The following is a 14,120-nucleotide window of genomic DNA, read 5'->3' on the forward strand; positions in this document are numbered from 1 at the left end:
CTGATGGGCATTTCAACTCCACTTACCCGCATTCTCCCCGTAGCCCTTAATTCCTTGTGACATCAAGAATTTATCAATCTCCTGCCTTGAAGACATTTAGCGTCCCAGCCTCCACTGCACTCCGCGGCAATGAATTCCACAGGCCCACCACTCTCTGGCTGAAGAAATATCCCCGCATTTCTGGTCTGAATTTACCCCCTCTAATTCTAAGGCTGTGTCCACGGGTCCTAGTCTCCTCGCCCAATGGAAACAATTTCTAGCGTCCTCCCTCTCCAAGCCATGTATTATCTTGTAGGTTTCTATTAGATCTCCCCTTAATCTTCTAAACTCCAATGAATACAATCCCAGGATCCTCAGCCGTTCCTCATATGTTAGACCTACCATTCCAGGGATCATAGAGAGTTTGCTCAGAGAGTTGTTAGGCTTTGGAATGTACTGCCTGGGAGAGTGGTGGAGATAGATGTACATGAGGTTTCAAAAGAGAGCTAGATGAATTTGAAAGTGATGAATTTGAAGGGCTACAGAGATAGGGCTGGAGAATAGAACTTGCCAAGTAGTTCATTCAGGAGTTGGTACGGACATGATGGATTGAATGGCCTCCTTATGTATGGTGAAATTCTATACTGTCCTTCCCTAAAGGATATTCATGAACTCGATAGGTTTTCCGTAACAATCAACAATGAATTCAAGGTTATCATTAGACTCCTAATTCCAAATTTTTATTGAATTCAAATTTCACCATCTGCCATGACAGAATCAAACCCAGGACTGCAGAACATTACCTGGGTCTCTGGATTAACCATCCAGTGATAATCCCACTAAGACATCACTTCCTCATATCTCTTATACAATCAAGCAGTATGTAAGACATTAAATGGTTCAAACTTGTAGTAGAAACCTTCACACAACTTTCAGCAACGTACCAAAATAATTCAGCAAGTAAACCCTTTACAGTCCAGGTCTTCCAAGGAATGGATCACCATAGGATTTCCAGTCCATTCAAAAACTCCATGTTTCCTGCTAAGACTTCTAAGCTTGTTTTCTTTGAAGAGAAAATGAGGTCTGCAGATGCTGGAGATCAGAGATGGAAATGTGTTGCTGGAGAAGCGCAGCAGGTCAGGCAGCATCTAGGGAACAGGAGAATCGACGTTTCGGGATTCCTGAAGAAGGGCTAATGCCCGAAACGTCGATTCTCCTGTTCCCTAGATGCTGCCTGACCTGCTGCGCTTCTCCAGCAACACATTTCCATCTAAGCTTGTTTTCTCACAAACAATGTAGTTCAGTGTCTCTTAGACAGCTCCATCGCTCTGCTCTGGAGTCAAGGTGAAGGTGAGGCACATCCACATTATGCCACTAGCTGTCATATGCTAGGTTTAAAGGCCTGGTATAAATGTTAGTGAATGGGTGAATGAATGCATGAGTGAATGGGAAGTTTGATAGATGGTACGGTAGTTGAGATAAATGGCTATGTGGGTATGGAGGGTGAGGTCCAAGGTGAATAAAGCGCAGATGGGTAAATGTATAGATTGATAGGATGGCAAATGTGTGAGATAATAGATGAGTAAGGTAGCAGGTAGGTTGAAGTGGAGGGTGGGCAGTGTGAAAGTGGGCGAGATGGCAAGTATGAGGTTGAAGCTTGGTAAGATTATAAATAGGTAGTGCAGTAGGTGGAAGGAATAATAAGTGGTTATTGAGTTTGTAGGTGAGGTGGGTGGTCGATGAGTGAAGCAGTAGGCAGGTCTAGAATGTCGTCAGATAGCTGGGGGCTGATGGCCTGGTACGTGTGGGTGTAGACAAGGAATCAGGATAGAGTTGACTGTCAGGGAGTCAGTGTGAGTGATTGGTGAGTCAGTTCTCCAGTTACCAAGAGTTAGTTTAGATTTTATCTATCTACCTTTTTCTAGGTAACTATTACATCTGTACAGTCAAAAAATTCTGACTCTAGCTCGACACTGGAGACTTTCATGAAAGGTTCCAGGAAGCAAGGGAGTTGCCCTTTTGAAGTTGAAACTTCCCAGGCAATTCCCTCTTGGCTCAGTGAGTTGGGACTTTGCAGGATTCTGATGTGAATCTTTGGTCATACAGTTGCCTCGAAGTTCCAGAGACCAGAAGCTTTGGAACAAAGTGAACGGCTTCTCAGAGGCACCGACAGTCATCTTCCTCAGGTACATACAGCCTTAATAAACATGGGCTACACTAAGGCAAATTCCAATCAATGAAATGTTACACCCAATGGTCCAAGGAAGAACAGACACTTGCCTTGAACACCGGTTAAATACATATGATCATCTGAGCAATTTGATGACCCTCTCCAAACACAAAGGCACAAAGCTTACACAATTCAGGCAAAAATGTGAAGGTCACATTTCAACATTTGTTAGTTTTTTTTGTCATGATCCCAGCTGATGTTAATACTGAACAAATAGATACCAGATGGGAAATTTAAATCATTAAAAAGGCATGCAATCAAAGAAGCATCCAGACTTCTTAGCACCAAACTGACAAGAACAACTGCAAAAAATCTTTATAACACACAAACTACAAAGTAAAAGCTAAACTTAATATTCTACCTTCTTCTTAACACTGCGCAATTCTGACACACTAATCATTTGAGAATTATATTCATGTTGGTTTCAAGGTACTTTAATATAATTTAACTTTTTTGTGATCAGATATGAGCAGCCTTCTTCCTGAAGTGCCATCAGAATATTAGCAAGACACCATACTTTGTTCTTTACAAACAGTTATTGTGTCAACACTGGATACACCGTGGACTGAATGTTCAATTGCAGGAAAGGCTAAGTAAGGGTCCAGGACCACAATGAAAATTTTATTCCCAGACAGCATCACAGTACCCCTCTGGCAATAGTGCATAGCTCAGCTAACAATCAAAAATTTTATTACCTTTGCAGTTCTGCTTTTTAATTTGGATCCTAACTCCTCAAGCACTCTCATAGAATACAATTAATTTCTATTTATGTAGTTGTGTCCTATTTAGACCATAGTAATTGGAAGCTTCCTCTCTCTCTCTCTCTCTCAATTTCTTCTCCAGCTGTGAAATGACTTCAACCTTGACATTGGCCAGGCAACATCATCTTTGGATTGGTTGCAACTGCAGGGAACAATATTTATCCCGCCAACTAGACCATGCCTTATTATGACCACATTTTTTTTGCATCGGTTCTTGAGAGGGCATCTATGCCATGATGCCATATGGAAACGGTTCTTTTTGAACATAAAATGCTTTCCACAAAATCTAACATGTATATCTAACAAGCAAGCACAAATGAGCAAGTGAAATATCTGCCAGATGCATTTTCTATGGCAGTTAAGATTAGAGTGGTGCTGGAAATGCACAGCAGGTCAGGCAGCATCCGAGGAGCAGGAAAATCGACATTTCAGGCAGTAGCCCTTCATCAGGAATGAGGCTGGAAGCCTTAGGTGTGGATTTACTATGGCAGACAGTTTGATGATTTAATAAATATTAAATTTAAATTGAATTCAGCATCAGCAGTATTTGATACTGTGTTAATTTTTAAAATTCTTTCATGTGATTTGGGTATCCCTGGCTACTAGTCCCTAGCTGCCTCTTGAACTGCTGCAGTCCATTGGTACACTCATAATGACGTTAGAGAGGATGGTCCAGGATTTGACATAGTGAAAGCAAAGATACAGCGATATTTATTCAAGTCTTGGTGTCTTGAAGGGAAAATTGCAGATGGTGTTCTTCCCATGTATTTGCTGCCTGTATCCTTCTAGATGGAAATGGTGTTGGGTTTGAAAGGTGCTGTCTAATGAGCCATTGAGAATTTCTGCAGTGTATTTGTAGATAGTGCACTTTGCGCCTAATGGATTGTAGTTGTGGAGGGAATGGCTGATTGTGAATGTGATGTCAATCAAGCAGGCTGCATTGTCCTGAATGACATCAAGTTTCTTGAGTGTTGATGGACCTCATCCAGGCAAGTGGGAAGTATTCCATCACACACCTGACTTGTGTCTTGCAATTGGTAGACAGACACTGAGGAGTCAGGAAGTGAATTGTTCACTGCTGCTCATCACACTGACCTCAGCAACCACTTCATTATTATTGTAGTCCATCACCACTGGCATTGTTATCATCAGCATAGCACCTATCCTGTTGTAGCCACAGCTACAGCTATGGCTCATTTGTTTCTGGTAATCCCCAGGATGTTGATCGTTGGTGATTCAGACAAAGTAGTACCTTTCAAAGAATGTTGGTGAATTTCTGTCTTCTTAGACATGGTCATTGCCTGGCACTTGCATGTCATGAATGTTATTTGTCACCTGTCATCCCAAACCAAGACACTGTTCAGATTTTGCTGCTTTTACTCATGGGCTGCCTTTGAGGAGTCACAAATACTGCTATGCATTGTACAATCATTAACAAAATCCCACTTTTGGTGGAGTAAGGTCATTAATGAAGAAGCTGAAACTAGTTGGGTCTAAGGCACTGCCATGAGGAACTCATGTAAAGGTGTCCTGGAGCTGAGATAACTGACCTCCAACAACCATAATCAGTATCATTACCTGCTTTGACTCCAAGCAGTGGAGAGCTTTCCCACAATTCTCATTGACTCCATTTGGCTCGGGATCTTCAATGCTACACTCAGTCAAAAGGGCCTTGATGTGAAGAGCAGCTCACCTCATCACAGTTCATCCCATTTAGCATGGTGACAGTGCCACCCAACATGATATATATAGTACTCTCAATGTGAAGACTGGGCATGTTCTTTCTCTCACCAACTGACACAACCCCAATCTGGATGAGCCCAAAGTGATCATTTTATTAGGGTTCAGCTCTGTTCAGAGAAAAGTGGTGTCTCTGAAAAGAGTCTTTGGCTTCAGATTTTATTCCAACTGCTAAAAAAAAGTTGGCTGTTGTTTTCTCTCATTGTTTTCTGCCTGTTTGATTCTTCATCTTAAGTACCACTTTCCTCTCAGTTTGCCCGTTAATGATTTTGAGCCTTTCTCCACCTTCCTCCTGATATGGAGCATGGCCTGGGATTGAAACATCTCCACTCTGACCACATCGCCTGCCAAAGCTTTCTTTATCACAGCCAGGGACATCTCCTTGCAATTGCTGCAACCCACCACAGTCTTGTTGCTGTTTCCAGCCAAGGCTAGAGCTGCAAATGCTAGAGTCACTATTGTCATCTGCAAATGGATGGCTGACTATCTATGCATGCTCAATGGGCAACAGTTATCTTTGCTGACTAATAAAGCATTTTTTTTTTTTTTTTTTAGCTTTAAAGGAATGTGTTTAATGAGGAAAGTGAGAGAGAGGTGGAGGGGTTTTAGGACGGGCTAATAAAGCATTTTTAACATAAGTTCTGCTCTTATTTTATTCGCTCTGTGTTTGTCTTTCTTTGTCACTGAAATAACTTCATAGAGTCTGGTATCCCATCACCACGTCATCCTTTATCTACGAGTGGAGAGTCCTTGACACTGATCCACCTCCCTCAGAGCCAGCAGTCAGAGTGATCAGGATGTCTGATACTCCTTTATTTTTTTTAAAACAATCTCCCCTTCTTCTTTTCAAGTGGTTCTTCATTACTTAGAATCCCTACAGTGTGGAAGCAGGCCATTCAGCCCAGCAAGTCCACACTGACCCTCTGAAGAGTAACCCACCCAGATCCATTCCCTTATTTCTCAATGTTGCCCCAGACTAATGCACCTAACACTACAGGCAATTTAGCACGACCAATCCACCTAACCTGCTCATCTTTGGATTGTGGAAGGAAACCAGAGCACCCGGAGGAAACCCACACAGACACAGGGAGAATGTGCAAACCCCACACAGACAGTCACCCAAGGCTGGAATCGAACCCAGGTCCCTGGCGCTGTGAGGCTGCAGTGCTAATTACTGAGCTCTAGTGCCACCCAACATTCCTGCTTTTTTTTTTTGCTTTTTTCCTTTTTTCCCCTTACTACCGCCTAATTAATAGTGCTTATTCTTTTCCCCAGCACCCATGTTGTGTGTGTGCAGATGTGAGAACATTCCTACTTTTGTTTTGTTTTTACAATAACATTCCTGCTTACATCTGTCATCCAGGGCTCTCTGATTAGACAAGATTAACAGCCCCAATCAGTGAACTCATATTCTATGAGGTCTGCCTGGCTGAACTCATTAGAATCACAACAATCCCTTTGTTTCTTCTCTCCCTGTTCATCCTATAGACTCACTAATTTTGATAAGATTTGATGATGCACATTTTAACAGGAAATGCTGTCTTATTTCATACATAGTAATTACCATGTTAAGTAAAAGATAATGTTTATCAATTATGAACTCCCCTGCAATCTATATAACCCAACTCTCAGACACTACTATTACACAGGAGTCCCAGATAATGATAACAAAGGAACTTGGCTCAATGTCATGGAGACGCAGTTGGATCTTCATACTTACTTGGAAGGGTAATGACTGCACTGAATGTTCCATAGCCACCAATACTATAAGAAAATCAATAGGTTTAACGATTACTGTAATATTCTCAAAACATGAAGAAAATTCATACTCAAATCACTTATCACTACTTCACATCACTTTGCTAAATTCAGTTGAACTTACCTCCAAGAAACATGTCGATATTCAATCGGTAACTGTAACACATTTGTAGCATTTGCACCAAGTGCAGTCTAAGAAAAGAAACATTATTTAACATGATTGTAGGTGTTATTTTTTCATTTGCGCTACGTTGAAAATCTTGAGAGACTCCATACGTGACACTGTGCCTTCACTCTTGAAGCAGATATTTACAAAATCATCCTCCCAAAATGATAAAAAAAACTGCTCATAACAAGACAGGACAAGGCTGACATAGAATACATAGAGCAAAGAGTCATAGAGATGTACAGCATGGAAACAGACCCTTCGGTCTAACCCGTCCATGCCGACCAGATATCCTAACCCAACCTAGTCCCACCTGCCAAGCACCTGACCCATATCCCTCCAAACACCCTTCCTATTCATATACCCATCCAGATGTCTTTTAAATGTTGAAATTATACCAGCCTCCACCACTTCCTCTGGCAGCTCATTCCATACACATACCATCCTCTGCGTGAAAAGTTGCCCTTTAGGTCTGTTTTATATCTTTCCCCTCTCACCCTAAACTCTTGTAACATAATTACATTTACATATACATTTTGCCCTATTAATTTCCATTTTCCCTGACTTTCACTTATAACATTCAATATAAGGTTTTTTATGCAGAAAATTATTATGGATAACATTTGTTTTGCAGCTCAGACTAGTTCAAGGTTAGTAATCAGCTGTAGTTTTTATTTCCATTCTCCTACAAATGTCATAAATTGTGCTGTTTGGGGATTGTAGATGGTTACAATCAGCATCACTGTCACATAACAATTGAATAAGTCAGCTTGCATTTAGATACCAAGAATTTTAAATCATAATTTTAGAGACTGAATATCAAATTTTGTCTTGACATCTATCAAATTGCAGAAGTATTCACCCATGGCTTGTTTCACAATCCAAGTCAAGGCATTTGCTGGCAAGAGCAGCATTTATTATCCAACCCTAGTTGCTCTGGAAGATGGATGGGCTGGGCTGTATATAATTCCTGAAGAAGGGCTTATGCCCGAAACGTCGATTCTCCTGTTCCCTGGATGCTGCCTGATCTGCTGCGCTTTTCCAGCAACACATTTTCAGCTCTGGGCTGTATATAGGATCCTTTGTAAAGACTTAATACAGCTGAAAAGTTTGCCAGGCCTTTTGAGAGGGCAGTTCAGAGTCAATCATATCGGCATGGGCCTATCATGAAACCAACCAAAGAAAGACAGTTTTCCTTCCTCAGGTAAACAATATAAGATTTTTGTGACAATATGAAGACTTTGAAATCGCTATTTTATTTACTATTTCCAGCTTTTTATTTCTAGAGATCAAAACATCAAACGGCCGTGACAAAAGTTGATCTCATATTCTCCTGATTAATAGTTAAGATTTCAGGATTGCTTACCCATCTCTTTTATTCAGTTGTAGAATGTGGGTATTGGGGGCATTTATTGCCCATCTCAGAGGGCAGTTAAAAGTTACCCATATTGCTGTGGGTCTGGAGTCACATGTAGACCTGACCACGTAAGGATGACAGTTTCCTTCTGTAAGGGATGTTAATGAACCAGATGGGCTTAGTTCTTAGATTGTTTTTATTGATTTCAAACTCCACCATCTTCTATGGCAGGATTTGAACTTGGGTCCCCGGAATGTTACCTGGGTCTCTGGATTAATACTTCAGCCATAATACCATTAAGGCATCACCTCCCCTGCTATTTTATTCTACCTTTGTCTTTTAAAAGGCACAAATGAAATTCTATTCTTATTTAAAGTTTGGCAATGTTTGCTGATGCTGAAACTGTGGGGCAACTGTGCCAGCACCATTGGCGCACACAGTTCCAGATGCTCTACGTTGCTGTGTCACTGTGTGTCCACACTCCACAGAATAGGTGTGATCCCCCGCATCTCAAACTCTCCCAATTCCCCGGACCCAGATCTCCTCCCTCATCTCCACCCAGTTCCCCATCTCCAGCAGAACTGTGCATGATGAAAAATAGGCACACAATTGAAACACTTCAACAAACCTCCTTCACTAGCATCTCCATAGAACATACTGGGTCCAGGTCGATGTGTTTGTTGATTGAATCAGTGGATGAGTGCCATGCCTCTAGGAATTCCCATCAACAAGCACATCGACCTGGACCCAATATACTGGCCACTGCAGCCGACAGCTGGAACTGACAACCGGAAGCGGCAGATACAAATCACTATAAATGCCAGAGGAAACATCACAGAAGCGCTTCACAGAAGGCTCCCAAGCACTGAGGATGTCACCTAGACAGGGGACGAAACGTCTGCAACACAAAATCCCAGCTCGGCAAACAGAACCACAACAGGGATTTAAACTCATATCTTTAGTTGAACTTTCTGGGTTACTAGCCCAGGAATATAAAGCCATCATGACAACTTACTCGCTAACCATGCAGTGTTATTGCTGACACATCGAATGCAACATTATGTGGATAGTGCAGTAATGACAGAAAGTAGTATGTAAAACAACCAGTTCAACACAGACTTCTTTGAGAATTTGAGCTATAGGGAAATGCTGAATCAGCTGGGGCTTTTTTATCTTGGCACGCCAGAGGCTGAGGGATGACCATAAAGAGGTTTATATAATCATGAGGGACACGGATAGGGTGAATTGTCATGGTCTTTTCCCCAGAGTCCAAAACTAGAGGGCATAGGTTTAAGGTGAGAGGGGAAAAAACTAAAAGGGACCTAAAGGGCAATTTTTTCACACAGAGGGTGGTGCATGTACAGAAAGAACTGTCAGAGTAAGTGGTGGAGGTTGGTACAATTGCAACATTTAAAAGAGATCTGGAGGGATATGAACCAAATGCTGGCAAATTAGACTAGACTAATTTAGGATATCCGGTCAGCATGGATGTGTTGGACTGAAGTATCTGTTTCCGTGCTGTGATGTGTGTGTTGTCCCAGTCAAAGTGGTGTCCATCTTTGCCTGTATGTATGGAAAATAGTGATAGTGGGTCATGTCTTTCAGTGGCCAATTGGTGTTCATGTATCCTGGGAGCAAGGATGAATCTCTGGCATTGCAGCGGAGTTATCAGAACATGTTGTTCCCAAGCATTATTCCTCCTTGAAAACTCTGCATTTTGGTTACATAACTTGCTTTCAAAATATACCACGTAGAAGGACAAGAGTGATGAACTTTTGGGAACAACATCGCCTGCAAGTTCCATTCCAAGCCAAACACATTCCAAGCCTAATATTCTAACAGCAGGCCCATTCCTTTACTGTCTTGGAATCAAAATCCTGGAATTTCCTGCCATACTGGTGGTACTCCATGAGATGAATTGCCGTGGTTCAAGAAAATAATTTACGACCACCTTCTCAAGGGCAATTGAGGATGCAAAGCAAATGCTGTCCTTGTCAGTAATACCCACATCATATTAAAGTATTTGTTTAAAGTAGTCTTTTTAAAATGACCTATTGTCCTAATTTTTGAAGGTTCATTTTGATAATGATTTTTCAGAAGATTTGTAACTCAGGTTGATGATAAGTATGTAAGTTAGCTTTGCTGAGCTTGAATATTTGTTTTCAGACATTTTGTCGGACAAACTAGCAGGAAACTTGCCACCAGGATGTATGAACACCACCTGGCCACTAAGTGACATGACCCACTATCACTAGTTGCCATGCATACAGACAAAGATGGATACCACTTTGACTGGAACAACACACACATCTGAGGACAGGTGAAACAAAGACATGCACGAGCATTCTTAGAGGCATGGCATTCTAACCAGAAGTCTATCGATAAACACATTGATTTAGACCTTATCTATCTTCCCTTGAAAAAAGAACCGGAAATGACATCACTCACCTTAAGAAACCAAGACCTATAAATAGAGAGGCGGGACATACCATCAGCTCTTCACCGGAGACTCTCACTGATGATATTACCTAGTATGGTGATAAAACGTCTGAAAACAAACCTTCAAGCAAAGTCCATTTTGATAATTGCATTCCTTTCACACACAAGTACAGATTCACAACAGTGCAATTTTCAAGCATTGTGACTTACAGTCAGAGAGTCGCCCAAAGCAGCAACTATTTTAATATCTGCTGGCTTTAAAGTGTGAACTAAAAATCAGAAAGAGGAGATATCTTTTTAAAAATCTTCATTTAGAATAACAATTGTAAATCAACAAATTATTATAATTATAGCTTTAACAGCTTTGATGTAGAGCTTCAGTACAGCTGATCAGTAACTGTTTAATGCTGACACTTGAGTGAAAATTCAAAATATTCTATTCTCTAACACTGCCATATTTCAAGCAAAAAGAATAGAATTGGACAAATATTCTCAAGTGAAACAATATACAACTGGTTATAAAGAGTGCACAGACACATTAATAGTGTGATAAAAAATATTTCACACTCTAATGCAGATAGAAATTTTACTTAATCTAGGAAAAAATTGCAACCTTCTGCTCCCAACTGTAATGTAATTTATATTGCAGGCACCAATAAATAAATCGAAAGAATGCAGATGCTGGAAATACTCAGCCAGTCTGGCAGCATTTACAAAGAGTCAATCAAAGAACATTTTGAGTCCAGTCTGATGTTTCTTCTCCAAATGATGATTATTTCCAGCACTTGCAGTTTTTATATGAGGAAGCAATAGCATATATTTACAGGACGAGCATCACTCTTTGTCATTCTGAATCCTGATGAAGGGTCCTGCCCGAAAAGTTGCTTCTCTGATTCTGCTTGACCTGCTGTGCTTTTTTCAGCATCACGTATTATCGACTCTAGTATAACACTCTCTGTGGCACAAAGCTGGTCCCATTTTTCTAAAAGCTGTTCTGTTTCTCAAGGATACTGTGTCCTTGATGTTTTTCAGAGGGATCATAAAACTCTCCCAGTTCTGATTAGATTGCTTTGGTATGGAGATTAAAGGGCATTGAGAGGCCTTTTTATTTATTTGTAAACAGATGAGACCTAAGGCCAAAGTGGCTATGTTTTAGAAGTGACCAATATAACAAAAGGGGAGTGGGTCAGTTCTCTAGTTGAGCCGATCAGTCCAGAACTAATTGGGAGTTCAACAGTGAGCTGTGTGGAAACAGGTTGCTAAAAAAAAAAACCCTCTCTTTCTTTCTGTCCTTCTAACTTCAACCTGTAAGCATCTGTTCCATTTTTTAACTGTTGTTTAAGAGGGTTTGCTTACTGGGACTGTTGTGTATATTCAGAACAGCATAATTAAGTCTAGATTGGATGGACTGAGTCCTGTGGGGGTTCTTTATTCTGCTCTTGGTGTTTCATTGTGTAATTTTGTGAATACATTTCCATCTGTTTTACAACCTGGTAATCAGCCTAGCCAACTTAATTTTTACTGTACACTTACCAACACAAATTGTAAAGTTATGGTCTGGGTTATCTGCTCAAGAGTGTTTTGAGTGGTCTGGCCTAGACCATAACAGATTGGGGGCTCTTTGTGGGATTTTAAACAGTGAGTGGTAGGTGTTGGTATCTTTGTTTTAGGTGTTGGTTTGGTTGGGTGGACTAAGCTTGGGATAGTAATGGCTCTTTCAGTCGCCAAAAGTTTTCTGGATGTGGATGCGGTGACTTTGGAAATTTTGCAAAAAGTGAATAAGACCAAGCTGCAGGAATTAGCCGAGAAGCTGGAATTGGAACTGCCTGCTTCTGCGAGGAAAGAAGAGGCAATTACAGCAGTAGCTCAGCATTTAAACTTGCTGGAGAATTCATCAGAATATATAGAGATAGCAAGAATTCAATTGCAAATGAAGCAGCTTGAGTTAGAGGCGAGAGATAAGGGCAGCAGAAATAAAACAGTTTGAGTTACGATTAAAAGCAGAAGAGAGGGAAAAAGAGAGAGCAGCAGAACAGAGAGAAAAAGAGAGAGCAGCCGAAGAGAAAGAAAACGAAAGAGCATTTGAATTTGAAAAATTGACACTTAAAAAGGAAAATCAGAGTAAAAGGCTGGAGATAAAGGCTGAGCATAGGCACAGTGAGAAAGAGAGTGAGGAGGAGCAAGCCCCTGGTGGTCAACAGCCGAGTGAGAAACTAGGCTTAAAGCATTGCCGACATTTGATGAGGACGATATGGAAGCCTTTTTCATATCATTTCGTCACTGCTAAGCAAATGCAGTGGCCAGTGGCAGTATGGGTTTTGTTGATCCAAACAAAACTTGTCGGTAGGGCTAGTGAGGTATTTGCATCACTATCAGAGGAGGCACCTGGGGAGTATGAGGACGTGAGAAAAGCCATTTTAAGTGCATATGACCTTGTACCAGAAGTGTATAAACAACGTTTCAGGAATCTAAGGAGGGACCCTGGTCAAACCTATATTGAGTTTGAAAGGATCAAACAGAGTAATTTCGATAAATGGATAAGAGCTTTAAAAATCAAGCAAACCTATTAATTACCTCTTAGAGAGGTAATTATTTTGGAGGAATTCAAAAATTCACTGCCTGAAGTATCCCAACTCATGTGGAAGAGCAGAGAGTTAAAAAAGCAAGGATAGCAGCTGAAGTGGCCGATGATTATGAGCTAGTCCATAAAACTTGGTTTGGCTTCCAGAATCAATTTCAGTCCATGAGGGATAGAAACTGGGGCAAAGAGAAATCCTCATGTGGAAAGGGAAAGGTAGATCTCAGTGAAGATAGAACATAGAACATAGAACATAGAAGAATACAGCGCAGTACAGGCCCTTTGGCCCTCGATGTTGCGCCGATCCAAGCCCACCTAACCTATACTAACCCACTATCCTCCATATACCTATCCAATGCCCGCTTAAATGCCCATAAAGAGGGAGAGTCCACCACTGCTGCTGGCAGGGCATTCCATGAACTTACGACTCGCTGATCATAAGGATAACTTACCACAGGGTAAAAAAGAAACCCTTGAGGGGGACAAAGAAGTTAAAAAGCTCCAGTGTTTTCATTGTTATAAAGTAGGCCACACGAAATCAACGTTGGTGGGCTAGGAGAAAGCCAGATATCAGAAAACCAGACAAGCCTAGGAGTTTTGTTGGACTACTAACAAAAAGCACAAGGAAAGTTAGATAACTGCCTCAGAGTGTACAAGATGATCAGAAGTTGGTTAAGGAGGAAGTGCCAGACCTGCTTAAAAAATATACATGCAAGGGTAAAGTTCATTCACAAGTTTATTCACAGGCCAGGAGTAGTAGTTAAAGAGGTTACAATATTAAGGGACACAGGAGCATCTCAATCTGTGATGCTGAAGGATGAGGAGACATGTACTCCTGAAGGTCTATTGCCAGAAAAGGTACTGGTAACAGGAAATCATGGTGAGACAAAAAAGTAGTCAATTATGTAAAGTGAGGCTAGAGAGTCCAGAGAAGATTGGAGACAATGTGGTAAGAGTACTGGACAAACTCTCAGGTCCAGGAATACAATCGTCTTGCAAATAATATTGCTGATTCACCAGTAGGCGTGCTGCCTACTCTAGTTGAAAAGCAGTAGAGATGCAGGCAACTGAAGAAATGAAGGATGCCTATTCAGGAATTTTCCCAGATTGTG

At 41.1% G+C, this 14,120-nt stretch overlaps 1 protein-coding gene across 2 annotated transcripts in view; it reads right to left on the minus strand.

Annotated features, from left to right (window-relative positions):
* The window catches only part of si:dkey-177p2.18 (phospholipase B1, membrane-associated), a 71,660-nt gene that overhangs the window by 46,047 nt on the left and 11,493 nt on the right, over positions 1 to 14,120 (minus strand). For both annotated transcript variants that reach the window (XM_043698463.1, XM_043698462.1), the window contains exons 4-6: positions 10,641 to 10,699; positions 6,593 to 6,660; positions 6,431 to 6,474 (exon numbers count right to left, since the gene is read on the minus strand). In XM_043698463.1, the coding sequence (XP_043554398.1) occupies positions 6,431 to 6,474; positions 6,593 to 6,660; positions 10,641 to 10,699 (171 nt within the window). The remainder of the gene's footprint in view (positions 1 to 6,430; positions 6,475 to 6,592; positions 6,661 to 10,640; positions 10,700 to 14,120) is intronic.

This window comes from Chiloscyllium plagiosum, chromosome 10, assembly GCF_004010195.1.
Source record: "Chiloscyllium plagiosum isolate BGI_BamShark_2017 chromosome 10, ASM401019v2, whole genome shotgun sequence".
Taxonomy (NCBI): Eukaryota; Metazoa; Chordata; class Chondrichthyes; order Orectolobiformes; family Hemiscylliidae; genus Chiloscyllium; species Chiloscyllium plagiosum.